The sequence below is a fragment of the Solea solea genome, chromosome 15, assembly GCF_958295425.1.
Source record: "Solea solea chromosome 15, fSolSol10.1, whole genome shotgun sequence".
NCBI classification, from domain to species: domain Eukaryota; kingdom Metazoa; phylum Chordata; class Actinopteri; order Pleuronectiformes; family Soleidae; genus Solea; species Solea solea.
In genome coordinates this window covers 1,902,106-1,915,618 of record NC_081148.1, presented here as the reverse complement: position 1 = coordinate 1,915,618, position 13,513 = coordinate 1,902,106, and the positions used below count along the sequence as shown (strand labels likewise).

Sequence of the window (13,513 nt, the reverse complement as noted above, 5' to 3'; positions counted from 1 at the left end):
GTCTCTATACCCAATGAACTGGAGAGCTCCAAGACATCTCGAATTAAAGTGACATTGTCACCGATGAGCCTGCCGGGCACACAGTAGGTCTGGTCAGGGTGGATGATGGACGCCATCACCTCTCTCAGTCTAAGGGCTAGAGCTTTGGACAGGATCTTATAATCTGTGCACAGCAATGAGACCGGCCTCCAGTTTTTCAGTTCTTGCAGGTCTCCCTTTTTTGGCAGCAGGGTTATTGCGGCCCTCCTGCAGCTCAGAGGCAGTCTGCTGGTCTTCAGGCTTACATTTACTACCTCTAGTAGATCTGGTCCTAATGTGGACCAGAAAGACTTGTAAAAGTCAGCAGGAAGGCCATCCATGCCAGGAGCTCTGCCACTCTGCAGGCCCATAGTGGCAGTGTGGAGCTCCTGTAGCGTCATCTCTGCTGCCAGCTCGCTGTTGTCAGCCTCGCTGACCTGAGGGAGACCGCTGAGGAAGCTACTGTGCACATCTGGATTATGTGTCCACTCACTCTTAAAGAGTTTTCTGTAAAACTCGGCAGCATACTTCCTAATCTCAGACGAATCTGAGACTTGGGAGCCGCTACCCGTTCGTAAAGAATGAATGGTCTTCCTTTGTCCATTTTTCCACTCCAGCCCAAAGAAGAAGCGAGATGGGGCGTCCATCTGTGTGATGTTCATGAACCTAGACCTGACCAGAGCCCCCTGTGCTGAGATGCCCAGCAGGTTGGCTATGGCCGATTTTTTTGACTTGAGGGAGTCTAAAAGCCCTCGATTTGCCGTGGAGTCTGCTAAAGTCTGCAGCTCCACCACCTGCGACTCCAGATCTTTCATGGACCGGGTTAAGTCTGTAATCACACCACGAGTGAACTGCTGGCAGAGCTGCTTAACCTGGGTCTTGCCAAAGTCCCACCACTGTTGTATGTTAGTGAAGGCAGGCCTTGTAGAACCTGATAATGTAATAAATCCCTGATAATGTAATAACCCCGATAATGTAATAAAAATTTGCACTTGAGTCCATTGAAAATGTAATAAAACCTGATAATGTAATAACTTCCTGATAATGTAATAAAGTGCATTTCCCAATAATGTAATACAATTTTTTACCAATAATGTAATAAAGTATTACATTAACGGGAGGTTATTACCTTATCAGGTTAGCCTTCATTTTGCAGGTCCTGATAATGTAATAATTCCCCAATATTGTAATAATTTAACAGCAGACCAAGCAACGCAAGCTGGAGAGCTCGCGTTGGGACAAAGTTGGACATGCATGTATGTACATTAACTTTTGACTTGTTCATCCGTTTTTCACAAACGATGTATCACAGGAACCCTCGGGCCAAGCCGAGTTCAACGCACCCTTAATGTTTTTTTCGGCCATATTGGATTTTCTGCCATCTTTGATTTGATCCATAACCTTTTAAAGGCTTCTCTCTCTCTCAAAACATCGTTCAGATGATCTTCAGACCATGCCACACGAATGCATTCAACATCTTGAAATTCAAAGGCACTTGGCCGTGGCAGCCAATCAAACATGACGTTGAGGTCACCAAACAGGAAGTAAGCCAATTTCTCTGCAAGCCTTTAACATATTTAACCAAACTTGGTACATAGATTCATGACATCATCCTGGGGATACCACAAAAAATGGTGACCTTTGACCTCTGGGGGCGCTGTGTTTAAACTGTTTACTTAAAGGAGACATATTATACCCTATTTCCCAAGTTAAAATAGTTCCCTGGTGTCCTAATGAACATGTCAGTGACATGCTTTGGTCAAAATACCATAAGGATGAAGCATCATAGCAGTTCAATAACCCTGCTAAGCCCGCCCCTTTCAGAATGCTCGGTTTTGAGCATGGTCCCTTTACATGCAAATGAGACACAGGCAAACACACACCCACTTCTTCCAGGGGGTTTCTGATTTGTCCTTGTTACTGCGCTCACTCGCTCAGCTCCTGTTCCCTCTGCTCCATTCCTCTCCCCCTCCCTCCACTAGTTCTCTGACAATATCAACATGGCAGCGTGCGCGGAAAACAGCGAGAGTGCCACTGTTCTTGCAAGCCAAACAGTGCTGAACTGTAAATCAGTTAAAAACACTTAGGGACAGCACCGCTGATCGCCACCGCTGATCGCCAGCGGTGAGCGGCGAGATGTATAAACTGCTGCTGTATGTGACTGTATCAGACTGAGTCTGTGCTCCGGTCATGGAGGACGTACTGAACACATATTTTTAATTAGAACGTGTCAGAATGGTCAGTTATGACCTCTATGTGACCTTTTCTTAAAAATGTGTGTGTTTGTACGTCGGTGAAATACGGTCGCTGACTAAATACGGCGACCGCTGGCCGCAGTCTGATGTGAAGTGGTGCGAACACACGAACACACGTTTGCTGACTTTATCCGGAACATTAGCTTCATATATAAAATCCTCTGAGGCTGGAAGTTTGTGTAAAACACTGTGCTCCACTGTGCAGCCACCAACAGCACACTTGTCTCTCCGCGTTGACATAATACCGCTCTTCCTCCCTCGCCTGCACTCTTGCATTTTATAGGGACAAGGTGGAGCTAAGGTGGAGCTAAGGTGGAGCTAAGGTGGAGCTAAGGTGGAGCTCTCGAGGTAAACTTACTGGTGGGGTGGCAACATTTGCGGTGAAATGCACATGCTGCCGTCATAAGCGCGGGGAATTCAACATCGCATGTTTTATCACCTACAGTATACTTACCCTAAGGGGGACCACGAAAAAAGTACTGAGTATTCTTTTTCCACACTTTGGCGACTGCTAGGGCCTCCAGAGTCCCAAATATAAGTATTGAAATGGTTAAAAAGTTGATTTTGCATAATATGTCCCCTTTAATTTCAACACACAACAGTACAAACACAACACACAAGTAACTTATATCCAGAAAAGCAACCTAATTTTAAAGCCATCATTTTAGAACTTAGAACTCTATGGTTGATGTCTTCATCATGACTATTTTTAACATGGATTTGAACTTTCTTTCGGCATCCAGGCTCTCCAAGCACAAGCATTTGAACTGGATGGAACATGCTAACATCAGTTTCATAATCAATAAGTAATAGATCGACTGTGATATGATCACACTCACTGTGATTATAATGCTCTTACAGAGGTGCATCATCAGGATGAGGGTCATAAGACTATGTGCCAAGTTTGGTTTGGATAAATAAAAACCTTGCAGAGCTATGAGCTAACTTCCTGTTTAACATCCCCCCAGAGGTCAAAGGTCACCAAATGATGATGTCATGAATCTATGTACCAAGTGTGGTTAAAATATGTTAAAGGGTTGCAGAAGAAAACGGATGAACAAGTCAAAAGTAAATGTACATACATGCATGTCCAACTCTGTCCTGTTGGTGGCGCTAGAGCTCTCGAGCTTGCGTTGCTTACACAGTATCACCACTTGAACCCAAGTAACAGGTGGTCTGCTGTTAAGTTATTACAATATTGGGGAATTATTACATTATCAGGACCTGCGAAATGAAGGCTAACCTGATAATGTAATAACCTTCCGTTAATGTAATACTTTATTACATTATTGGTAAAAAGTGTATTACATTATTGGGAAATGCACTTTATTACATTATCGGGAAGTTATTACATTATCAGGTTTTATTACATTTTCAGTGGCCTCAAGTGCAAATTTTTATTACATTATCAGGGATTTATTACATTATCAGGTTCTACAGGCCTGCTCTCTCTGTGGGACTCCCAAAAAAATGTAAAAGCAGTTCTAAAAGCCTGGTCATCTAAAAGGGCCGTGTTAAAATGCCAATAGGCGCTCTTTAAACGAATGTTTTTGATAAAAACGCGACAGGAGACTAAAAAATTATCACTAAAACCCACAGGCTGAATAAAACACCTCTTAAAAATATTTAAATGGTGTTTAAAACAATAAAAGCGGTCCAGTCTGGCCAGAGATAAAACCCCCTCCCTGCTGTGACTCCAGGTGTACTGTCTGTGCTGACCGTTAAAAACCCTTCACACATCACTCAGCTCCTGGTTCTCCATCAGCTGTCTGAGTGTGTGAGATGAAGGAGGGTGTGGCTCAGGATGGTTCCTGTCTAGGGTTGGATCTTCTGTGCAGTTAAAATCCCCCCCTAAAAACATTAAACCATCATCCTCACAGTTCCTAATACAGTCACTTAAAATGTTTAAAAAAGCTACCCTGTTCACTGCATTAGTGGGAGTGTAGACATTTAAAAACACCAATTTAACATTTTCAAAGACAGCTTTGACTTTCAATAAAACCCCTGGAATTACTTCATCCACAGTAAAAGAAAAAGGTAAAAAGCTCTGAGCAAATAAAATCCCCACTCCTCCACTCAGACTGGACCTGTGGCTTAAAACCACCTCCCCTTTAAAAGCCCTTTTCCAGTCACTTTCATTGTCTACAGTGCTGTGGGTTTCCTGAACAAACATGACATCAATTCTTTTAGTCTCCATCAGTTTAAAAAGAGCGGCTCGTTTAAAATCAGACCTGGCCCCGTTCAGGTTTAAGGTGCTGATGTTAAAATCACACATAGATAAAAAAAGAACAGCAGTAAAAAGAGCAGTCAATAGAAGGTAAAAACATCTAAAAATCCTCATCATTCTTGATTTGGGTTTTTACCTTCAGTATTAACTTTTTTAATCTAAATATTTCCTGCTCTGTTAAAACCTCCTCCCCACAGCTCTTCCTGGTGAGCGGCCTGGCTGAATTAATAAATAATTGTAGGTCAGGAAAGACCTCACCTACATTAGGCAGCCTGGCTCCTTTTGTTTGCTCCAGGAAGGCTTTAATTCTCTCTGGAGGGTATTTACCCTGAGAGTCCAGCTGAGTCAGGTGAACATCACTCCCTGACTCAGTGGACTCAGTCTGGGAACTCGTTTTCTTTACTTTACTGTTCTTTTTTCCAGATTCAAAGTTCTTTCTTTTCTGTGATATTTTGAGGAGATCGTCATCTGACATATCCTCCTCCATCATCTGTTCAACCATGTCACTTTCAACCATGTCTTCAGTTATATTCGAAATGGTTGCTTCAGGAGTCAGAGTCTCAGTAACCATGGGGACCGACGCCGCGGGAGGATTCCCCTCGCCGGACGGCCCCACCGGAGCAGAAAAAAACGGCCTTGCGGCAACAACGGTAGTGCCCCACACGGTAATCGGCGCGAGCGGACCTCCCCCTGTAGCCGCAGCAACGGACGGATATCCACCAGAAGCCACAGCAACGGGCGGATCTCCACCAGAAGCCGCAGCAACGGACGGATCTCCACCAGAAGCCGCAGCAACGGATGGATCTCCACCAGAAGCCGCAGTAACGGACGGATCTCCACCAGAAGCCTCAATAACACTGTGTCTGCTGAGGAAACCTTCAGGTTTCTAGGATCCACCATCTCCCATGACCTAAAGTGGGCACCAGAGGCTGTACTTCCTGCGAGAGCTCAGGAAGTACAACCTGCCCCAGGAGCTGCTGATTCAGTTCTACACAGCAATAGTCCAGTCTGTTCTCTGCACCTCCATCATCGTTTGGTTTGGATCAGCCACCAAACAGGACAGAAACAGACTGAATCGCACCATCAGGACTGCAGAGAGAATCATTGGTGTTAAACTGCCCACCATCCAGGACTTGAACACATCCAGAGTCAAGAAACGGGTAGGTAGTATCTCTGCAGATCCATCACATCCCGGAAACAACCTGTTTGATCTTCTTCCCTCTGACAGGCGTTACAGAACACTGTACACCAAAACTGCTAGACACAAGAACAGTTTTTTCCCCCAGGCCGTCACACTAATGAATACTTTATCAGTTTATATATTCACTATTTTGCACCTTATCTTTTAGGTACATAAATATATATATTTAAAAATAGACCGGACCTCTGGACACCTTATTTATTCACTTTGTACTACACTCTTTTTAAATTATTGTTCTTGTTGTCCTTTGTTCTTTCAAGTTGAATGTATGTTAAGTTATTTGATGTTTATGTGTGTTCATGTTCACGTTTAATGTACAGCGTGTGCTGGATAAAACCGGAGTCAAATTCCTTGTATGTGTTCACATACTTGGCCAATAAAGCTTGGCCTCGAGCTTTTCCTCCACCTGGTCTCTGCTCTCACCACAGATCACAATGTCATCTGCAAACATCATAGTCCATGGAGATTCCTGTCTAACCTCATCTGTCAGTCTGTCTATCACCACCACAAACAAGAAGGGACTCAGAGCCGAACCCTGATGTAGTCCCACCTCCACCTTGAACTTCTCTGTCACACTTACAGCACACCTCACCGCTGTCTCACAGTTGGCATACATGTCCTGCAACAGGCTAACATACTTCTCTGCCACTCCAGACTTCCTCATACAGTACCATAGTTCCTCTCTCTTTTTCCAGATGCCGTCTTTTGTATCTGTGGACGCACCTGCCCGCCCCCCAAGTAGTACCCCAAATACCGTACCTCCCTCCGTCCAACACCACACTTCCCCGGATTGGCCGTGAGCCCCGCCTTCCTCAGGGACTCAAGCACTGCTCCCACCTGCTGCATATGCTGCTCCCAGGTCTCACTATGAATGATGACGTCATCCAAGTAGGCCGCAGCATATGCAGAGTGAGGCCGCAGCACCCGGTCCATGAGGCGCTGAAATGTAGCCGGGGCCCCGAACAACCCGAATGGAAGTGTGACAAATTGGTACAAACCATACGGAGTGGAGAAGGCCGTCTTTTCCCTGGACTCTAGCGACAAGGGAATCTGCCAGTAGCCCTTGGTCAAATCCAGTGTCGTGAAAAAGCGAGCCGTGCCCAGCCGATCCAGGAGTTCGTCGACCCGGGGCATTGGATAGGCATCTAATTTGGACACCTCGTTGACCCTACGATAGTCCACACAGAACCGTATTGACCCATCGGACTTGCGCACCAGCACGATGGGGCAACACCAGTCACTGTTGGACTCTTCTATTACCCCCATCTCCAACATAGCCTGAAGCTCTGCCTGAACAATTTTTCTCTTGTGTTCTGGCAGCCGATAGGGCCGTGAACGCACTGTCAGGCCTGGGGGTGTTTCTATGTGGTGGTGTATGAGACTTGTGCGCCCTGGCAGGGGAGAGAAAACGTCACCAAACAGCTGCTGCAACAAGGCCACGTCCGCTCTCTGGCCCTGCGAGAGATGGTCGTCAACGGGGACCGGCGCTGACCAGTTCGAATTAGTCACCTCCGGCCCCAACTCATCCCTCTCTATCATGGTGGTAGCCAGAGAAACAGCCGCCACCTCCCTCCAGGCTTTGAGGAGGTTGAGGTGATAAATCTGCGTTGCTCCGCCCCTGTCAGAACGCACAACCTCATAGTCAACATCCCCCACTCGCCGTGTGACCACAAAGGGCCCTTGCCACTTGGCGAGCAATTTTGAGCTAGATGATGGCAGCAATACAAGCACTTTATCTTCCGGCAGAAAGTGTCTAAGTTTTGCCCCTCTGTTGTACAGACGCTGTTGAAGTTCCTGAGCCTGGAGCAAATTCTCCCGTGATAACTGACCCAGTGAATGGAGTTTTGCCCGCAGGTCCAGGACGTACTGTACCTCGTTTTTGCTGGTGCTTGGACCCGCCTCCCAGTTTTCTTTAACCAGGTCCAAGACACCCCGAGGTTTTCTGCCGAACAGGAGTTCAAAGGGAGAAAATCCCGTGGAGGCCTGGGGAACCTCCCGCACCGCAAACAACAGAGGGTCCAACTATTTATCCCAATTACGGCTATCCTCGTGTACAAACTTACGAATCATGTTCTTTAGTGTCTTGTTAAACCGCTCCACCAGGCCGTCGGTCTGGGGATGGTAGACACTAGTCCGGATTGAGCGGACGCCCAGTAATTCGTATAGCTTGCGTAGTGTACGTGACATAAATGATGTGCCCTGATCAGTCAGGATCTCTTTCTGGATCCCAACTCGGGAGATAACTTGAAACAGCGCCTGCGCAACACTCTTCGCAGAGATATTGCGCAGGGGCACTGCCTCAGGATAGCGCGTTGCGTAGTCCACTAGGACTAACACAAAGCGATATCCCCGTGCGCTCCGGTCTAATGGTCCGATGAGGTCCATGGCAATTCTATCAAAAGGGACCTCAATTAGTGGTAACGGGCGCAATGGTGAAAAGAGAAAAGGTCACCAAACATACAAATAATCTGCTGTCGTCGCACTCTCTCTCTCTCCCTCTCGTTCCTGCTTCCTCCTTCCGGACCCAGCCTACTGCAAGAGACCAGAACCAGGTTACAGGGGTGCTTATATAGCTGACTGATTACCTGATTCTGTCCAGCTGTCTGATCACCGGCTGAGCCACTCCTCCCTCTCCTCCAGCAGCCGCCGCTCTAACCATACCCCACTGCCACAGATACCTACGGAGTTAATCACGTGATGGAGATCTGATAATGCTGCCGGTGATTGGCTGTAACGTTACACGTGGTTACAATGGAATACAATGCTGTTACGCCCACAGACCACATTCATGTGTGTCTGTGTCGTTAACTACATGTAAGTGTGTTGTGACTCGTGACAAAGGGGCTAAAAATGCCACAGAGGTCCAAAGTGTGGCTCCTTTTCAACTAAAGTAATACTAATATACTGTACGATGCAATATTTGTAAAATAGATATCGCCACTAAGGCCGGGAACATGAAGAATCAAGCACAGAGCAGAAAGTTGCTCAGTATTTGAATGTAAGAAGAGCGGAGCGCAGACATCCACCTCCTCTGTGGATGTTACAGAGCCAGAGCGGCCTGACTTCAAACCATGTTTGTTTATTTAAATTAACGTCACTGCAGCGTAATATGTGCTTAAACTGGGATCCATGTGACGCTAACTTAAGATATTAGTGTGTAGTTTTATGTTATGGCTATATAGCTAACTCAATGAAAAGCTAACTGAATATACTGTAGACAGTAACTGATAAAGCTTAACGTGTTCAAATCTGTTGCATCGGCTGTTAAACAGCTCACTGTTATGTTTATCTTGTCCTCACAGTGACCTCTGACCCTGATGTGAGAAACAAGTTATTTATTTATTATTTGTTTATTAACCTTTTCTACAGCGGAGGTGAGTAAGCTGTTGCTATTGTTGACCAGTTAAGCCGAGGTTATCTCAAGTTATCTGCAGTACTTGAGATTATTGCATGCAGCCAAGTTACTTCTAATTTGAAAATAAACATTGTTTTATTCTTATAATTCCAGTGGCCATGATTATTTAATATTTCTATCCCAGAGAAAGGTTTAAATGTTGATAACATTAAAGTCAAATCATCATTTCAAAGACAAAGAATCAAAGACAGACACTCATGAGGTGAGAATGGCTGCAGACTAGTGCTGGGTATCAATCAAAAATGGATACCAGTTTTATAATATCATTTCTAAAAACACATTATATTACACATTATGGAAAACATGTGTGTGAAAAAACATGGTTGTATTATTATTACTACTCAAAAAACATAATCTAGGCTGAGATAAACTCAGTTTAGCCTACAGTTCTGTACCCAGCCCTACACACAGTACACACACGCACGCACACACACACACACACACAGACGAGTTCGTGTCATTGTTGTAGAGGTCACGTACTTTGGGGTAAACGCCCGCCGTCGCGCGCCACGTGCGCATTGACGAGCGCGCCAGTGAGGCGCAGAAGTGTGTGTGTGTGAGAGAGAGAGAGAGAGAGAGAGAGAGAGAGAGAGAGGAGTCGGGACTTTGTGAAAGAAGCGCGTGAGTGGAGCAGGTGGTCCTGTGCTGAGTGGGAGTGGAGCAGAATCACAGCACATCTGTGCGCGTCCATGTCACCAGCGGACCTGGCTGCGCGTCCATGGATGAACCGGCAGCAGCAGCATGGTTATTAACGGAACCTTGGGCATGAGGTGGTCGGAGGAGCGCGGCGGCGCGGCAGGAGGAGACAACACCATCATCTCTGAGGCGTTCGTGCCACGGCTGCTCAAGATCGCGCAGAGCGCCGCGGAGGCGGCAGCGGCGGCGACCGCGTCTCCGTCCGCCGCCCCTGGTCACCCGCGGGTGATGGAAGCGAACGCGACGCGGTGCGGGGAGCAGATCCTGAGCTACGGCCGCGTGGAGAAGGTTCTGATCGGCGGCGCGCTCGCGCTGCTCACGCTCTCCACCATCTGCGGGAACCTGCTCGTGGTCATCTCCGTGTGCTTCGTCAAGAAGCTGCGTCAACCGTCCAACTACCTGATCGTGTCTCTGGCCGTGGCTGACCTGTCGGTGGCGCTCGCGGTCATGCCGTTCGTCAGCATCACGGACCTGATCGGCGGCCGCTGGGTCTTCGGTCAGTTCTTCTGTAACGTGTTCATCGCCATGGACGTGATGTGCTGCACCGCGTCCATCATGACCCTGTGCGTCATCAGCGTGGACAGGTGAGCGGGTCAAAGGTCAAACATCAGGTCAAACCTCCTCCTTCTGTTCTTTAATGTTTCACTTTGACGCGCCATGAAGCACGCGGCAGATCTTTGTTCTCACCACAGCAGCTGCTGCACGCGCTCATCCATCAATTTACCGCCAAATACTCTGAACACTTGACTTTTACGACCTTTGACATGAATATTAAAGCGACAGACACTGAAAACGTCTTTGTTTAATGATTCAGTTTGAATGAAATCAGCTGAAAAATCAAACTGATGAATCAATGATTCATTCAGTAATAATCCAACGGCTCAGCAGAATGCAACGTTTATTCATGATTTAATAATGGATTCATCAGTTTGATCTTCTCATTATCGACGAGTCATCGATAATGAAAATAATCATTATTCATAATCAGATGAATTCAGGTAAACTGAGTTACAAAGAAATGTTTATGAACTCTTTCACCGCTGAGGTCAATGTATGTTTTTGTTGCAGTACCACAAGTGACCACCGCAAAAAGATTAGCTGGAAGTCAGAGGGGGCGGAGCTTTATCCACTTCTATTCTGTGTTTTAGCCAAAGATTGTTTGAAAATGACCAGAATCTTTTAGATCTAATCTCAGTGAGTGTGTATCGTGTCTCAGCGCTGCTATGGTCTGTATTGTGATGCGTGATGATACCTGGAGGTTGTCGGTTAAACTCCTGCTTCCTCTCCGCAGATACCTGGGCATCACCAAACCTCTGACGTATCCCGTGCGGCAGAACGGCGGCTGCATGGCGAGGATGATCGTGTCGGTGTGGCTTCTCTCCGCCTCCATCACGCTGCCGCCGCTCTTCGGCTGGGCGCAGAACGTGAACGACGGCAGAGTCTGCCTCATCAGTCAGGACTTCGGCTACACCGTCTACTCCACCGCCGTGGCGTTCTACATCCCCATGTCCGTCATGTTGATCATGTACCACAGGATTTACCGCGCCGCCAAACTCAGCGCTGCCAAGCACACCATCACCGGGTTCCCCCGGGAGGGGGAGCACGTCGCAGGGGCGACTCCACGAGGGGGGAGAGGTGGGCAGCAGGTCCCCCAGCCGGCGGAGTCTGGGGAAACTGCCAGCTTAGACGGGACGGAGGAGGTGGAGCCTGAGGAGGAGGCGGAGAGTCTGGACTGTGTGGCGGTGGCATTGAAGCTCCAGCGTGAGGTGGAGGAGGAGTGTAGCACCCGCGTGTCTCGCCTCCTCAAGACTGGCGAGCATCACCAACGTCGCAAACGCAGAAACCAGTCCATCTTCAAACGGGAGCAGAAAGCCGCCGCCACGCTGGGCATCGTGGTCGGCGCCTTCACCTTCTGCTGGCTGCCGTTCTTCCTGATCTCCACCGTCAGGCCGTTTGTGTGCGGCGTGGAGTGCAGCTGCGTGCCACTGTGGCTGGAGAGGACGCTGCTGTGGCTCGGCTACGCTAACTCGCTCATTAACCCTTTCATTTACGCCTTTTTCAACCGCGACCTTAGGACGACCTACAGCAACCTGCTGCGCTGCCGCTACAGGAACATCAACCGCAAACTGTCGGCGGCCGGGATGCACGAGGCGCTGAAGCTGGTGGAGAAACCCGACAGTGATGCGTGACGCCATGAGAAACCACCACCAGGGGGCGACGCTAACCGTGTGGGGAGGCAGGATGATGCTCTACGGAGAAACAGTCGTTACTGTGGGTGGAGCTTTTTATTGTTATGTATTTTCACAAAATTTAACTAATCAGTTTTTCATGCGTGAACGAGCAGAGAACGGCGCCACCTTCAGGTAAATGACGGAGGATGAAAGACCTGAAGAGGAAACACCGCCTGACAATAAAGGTTGACTGAACTTGACTGATTGTTTAATTTTTTTTAAAGTAGTTAGCCTAGCATGAGTACCAGGAAAGTAGTTAGCTTAACCACAGGAACGTTTCTAGCTTAGCACTAGCCCCAGGAGAATAGTAAGCATAGCAGTTAGCTTAGCATTAGTTATGTGCACGAATAAAGAGAAAAGTTAGCAAACACAGGTTAGCGTGAGCGCATTATGTTGTTTTTTTCATAAAAGTTTGTGACAAAAAAATAACAAAAAAATTCATCAGAAACTTATAAATAAACGGTGTCACATGATTTAAACAACACTGATGTGAGGGGGCGGGGCTTAAAGGGCTCAGAGCTGCCATTAGCTAACATGTTTATAGTATAGAAGAGGATGTACATTTATTATTATTATTACATATAAAAAAACTTATAGTGGAGGGAGGGGCTTCGTGTCTCCATGGCAACGGCAACAAAGCTCAACATTGTTTCAGGAAGTAAACGTTACGTTTATCTGACCGCGTTACATGAATACCAGAAATATCATGGAAATTTGCAGGAAGTCCAACTTCCATGCTCACATTTAGCCCCGCCCTTTCTCTCTCCAGTATTTGCATATTTTGATTGTAAATTCACACTCATGAGAATAATGACGTAAAAGTGATTAAACTCTTTTTATTTAACGTAACTGGAAAAAAAGATTGAACAAGACTTTTTAAAAAGGGGTCTTTAAACAATCACGTCTCCATGACGACACTTCCTGTTGACATGTCTGTGAAACTCAACAAAACTTGAAAAAGGTGTAAAGTTTTAATAAAAATGTTTGAAATGTAAATAAATCATTAAAATCAGCTGATGTTCACTTCAACAAACACTCGATCAATCTTCTGTTTGTCGTCACATTTGAAAACAAACGATTTAAACTGAAAGAAAACGTGAAAAAACACTCACACACACACACACACACACTCACTCACTCACTCACTCTCTCTCTCTCACACACACACACTCACTCTCTCACACACACACACACACACACACTCACTCTCTCCCACACACACACACACACTCACTCTCTCCCACACACACACACACACACACTCACACACTCCCCCCCCACACACACACACACTCACTCTCTCCCACACACACACACACACACACTCACTCTCTCCCACACACACACACACACACACACACACACTCACACACTCCCCCCCCCACACACACACACACACACACACACACATACACACAGACACACACTCACTCTCTCCCACACACACACACACACACACACACTCACACA

General features: G+C 46.9%; 1 protein-coding gene across 1 annotated transcript; it reads left to right on the top strand.

The window, feature by feature from the left end:
- The first annotated feature begins 9,688 nt into the window (after positions 1-9,688).
- On the top strand, positions 9,689-12,438 carry LOC131474156 (5-hydroxytryptamine receptor 7-like). Its single transcript, XM_058651904.1, has 2 exons — positions 9,689-10,396; positions 11,104-12,438. The coding sequence occupies exons 1-2, from the start codon at positions 9,858-9,860 to the stop codon at positions 11,999-12,001; spliced, it is 1,437 nt and encodes a 478-aa protein (XP_058507887.1). The 5' UTR covers positions 9,689-9,857; the 3' UTR covers positions 12,002-12,438.
- The last annotated feature ends 1,075 nt before the right edge of the window (positions 12,439-13,513 follow it).

Coding starts and splice junctions, on each gene's coding strand:
- LOC131474156 (XM_058651904.1), top strand. CDS start 9,858: ATGGTTATTAACGGAACCTTGGGCATGAGGTGGTCGGAGGAGCGCGGC. Junction 10,397..11,103: donor TGCGTCATCAGCGTGGACAG/GTGAGCGGGTCA, acceptor TCCTCTCCGCAG/ATACCTGGGCATCACCAAAC.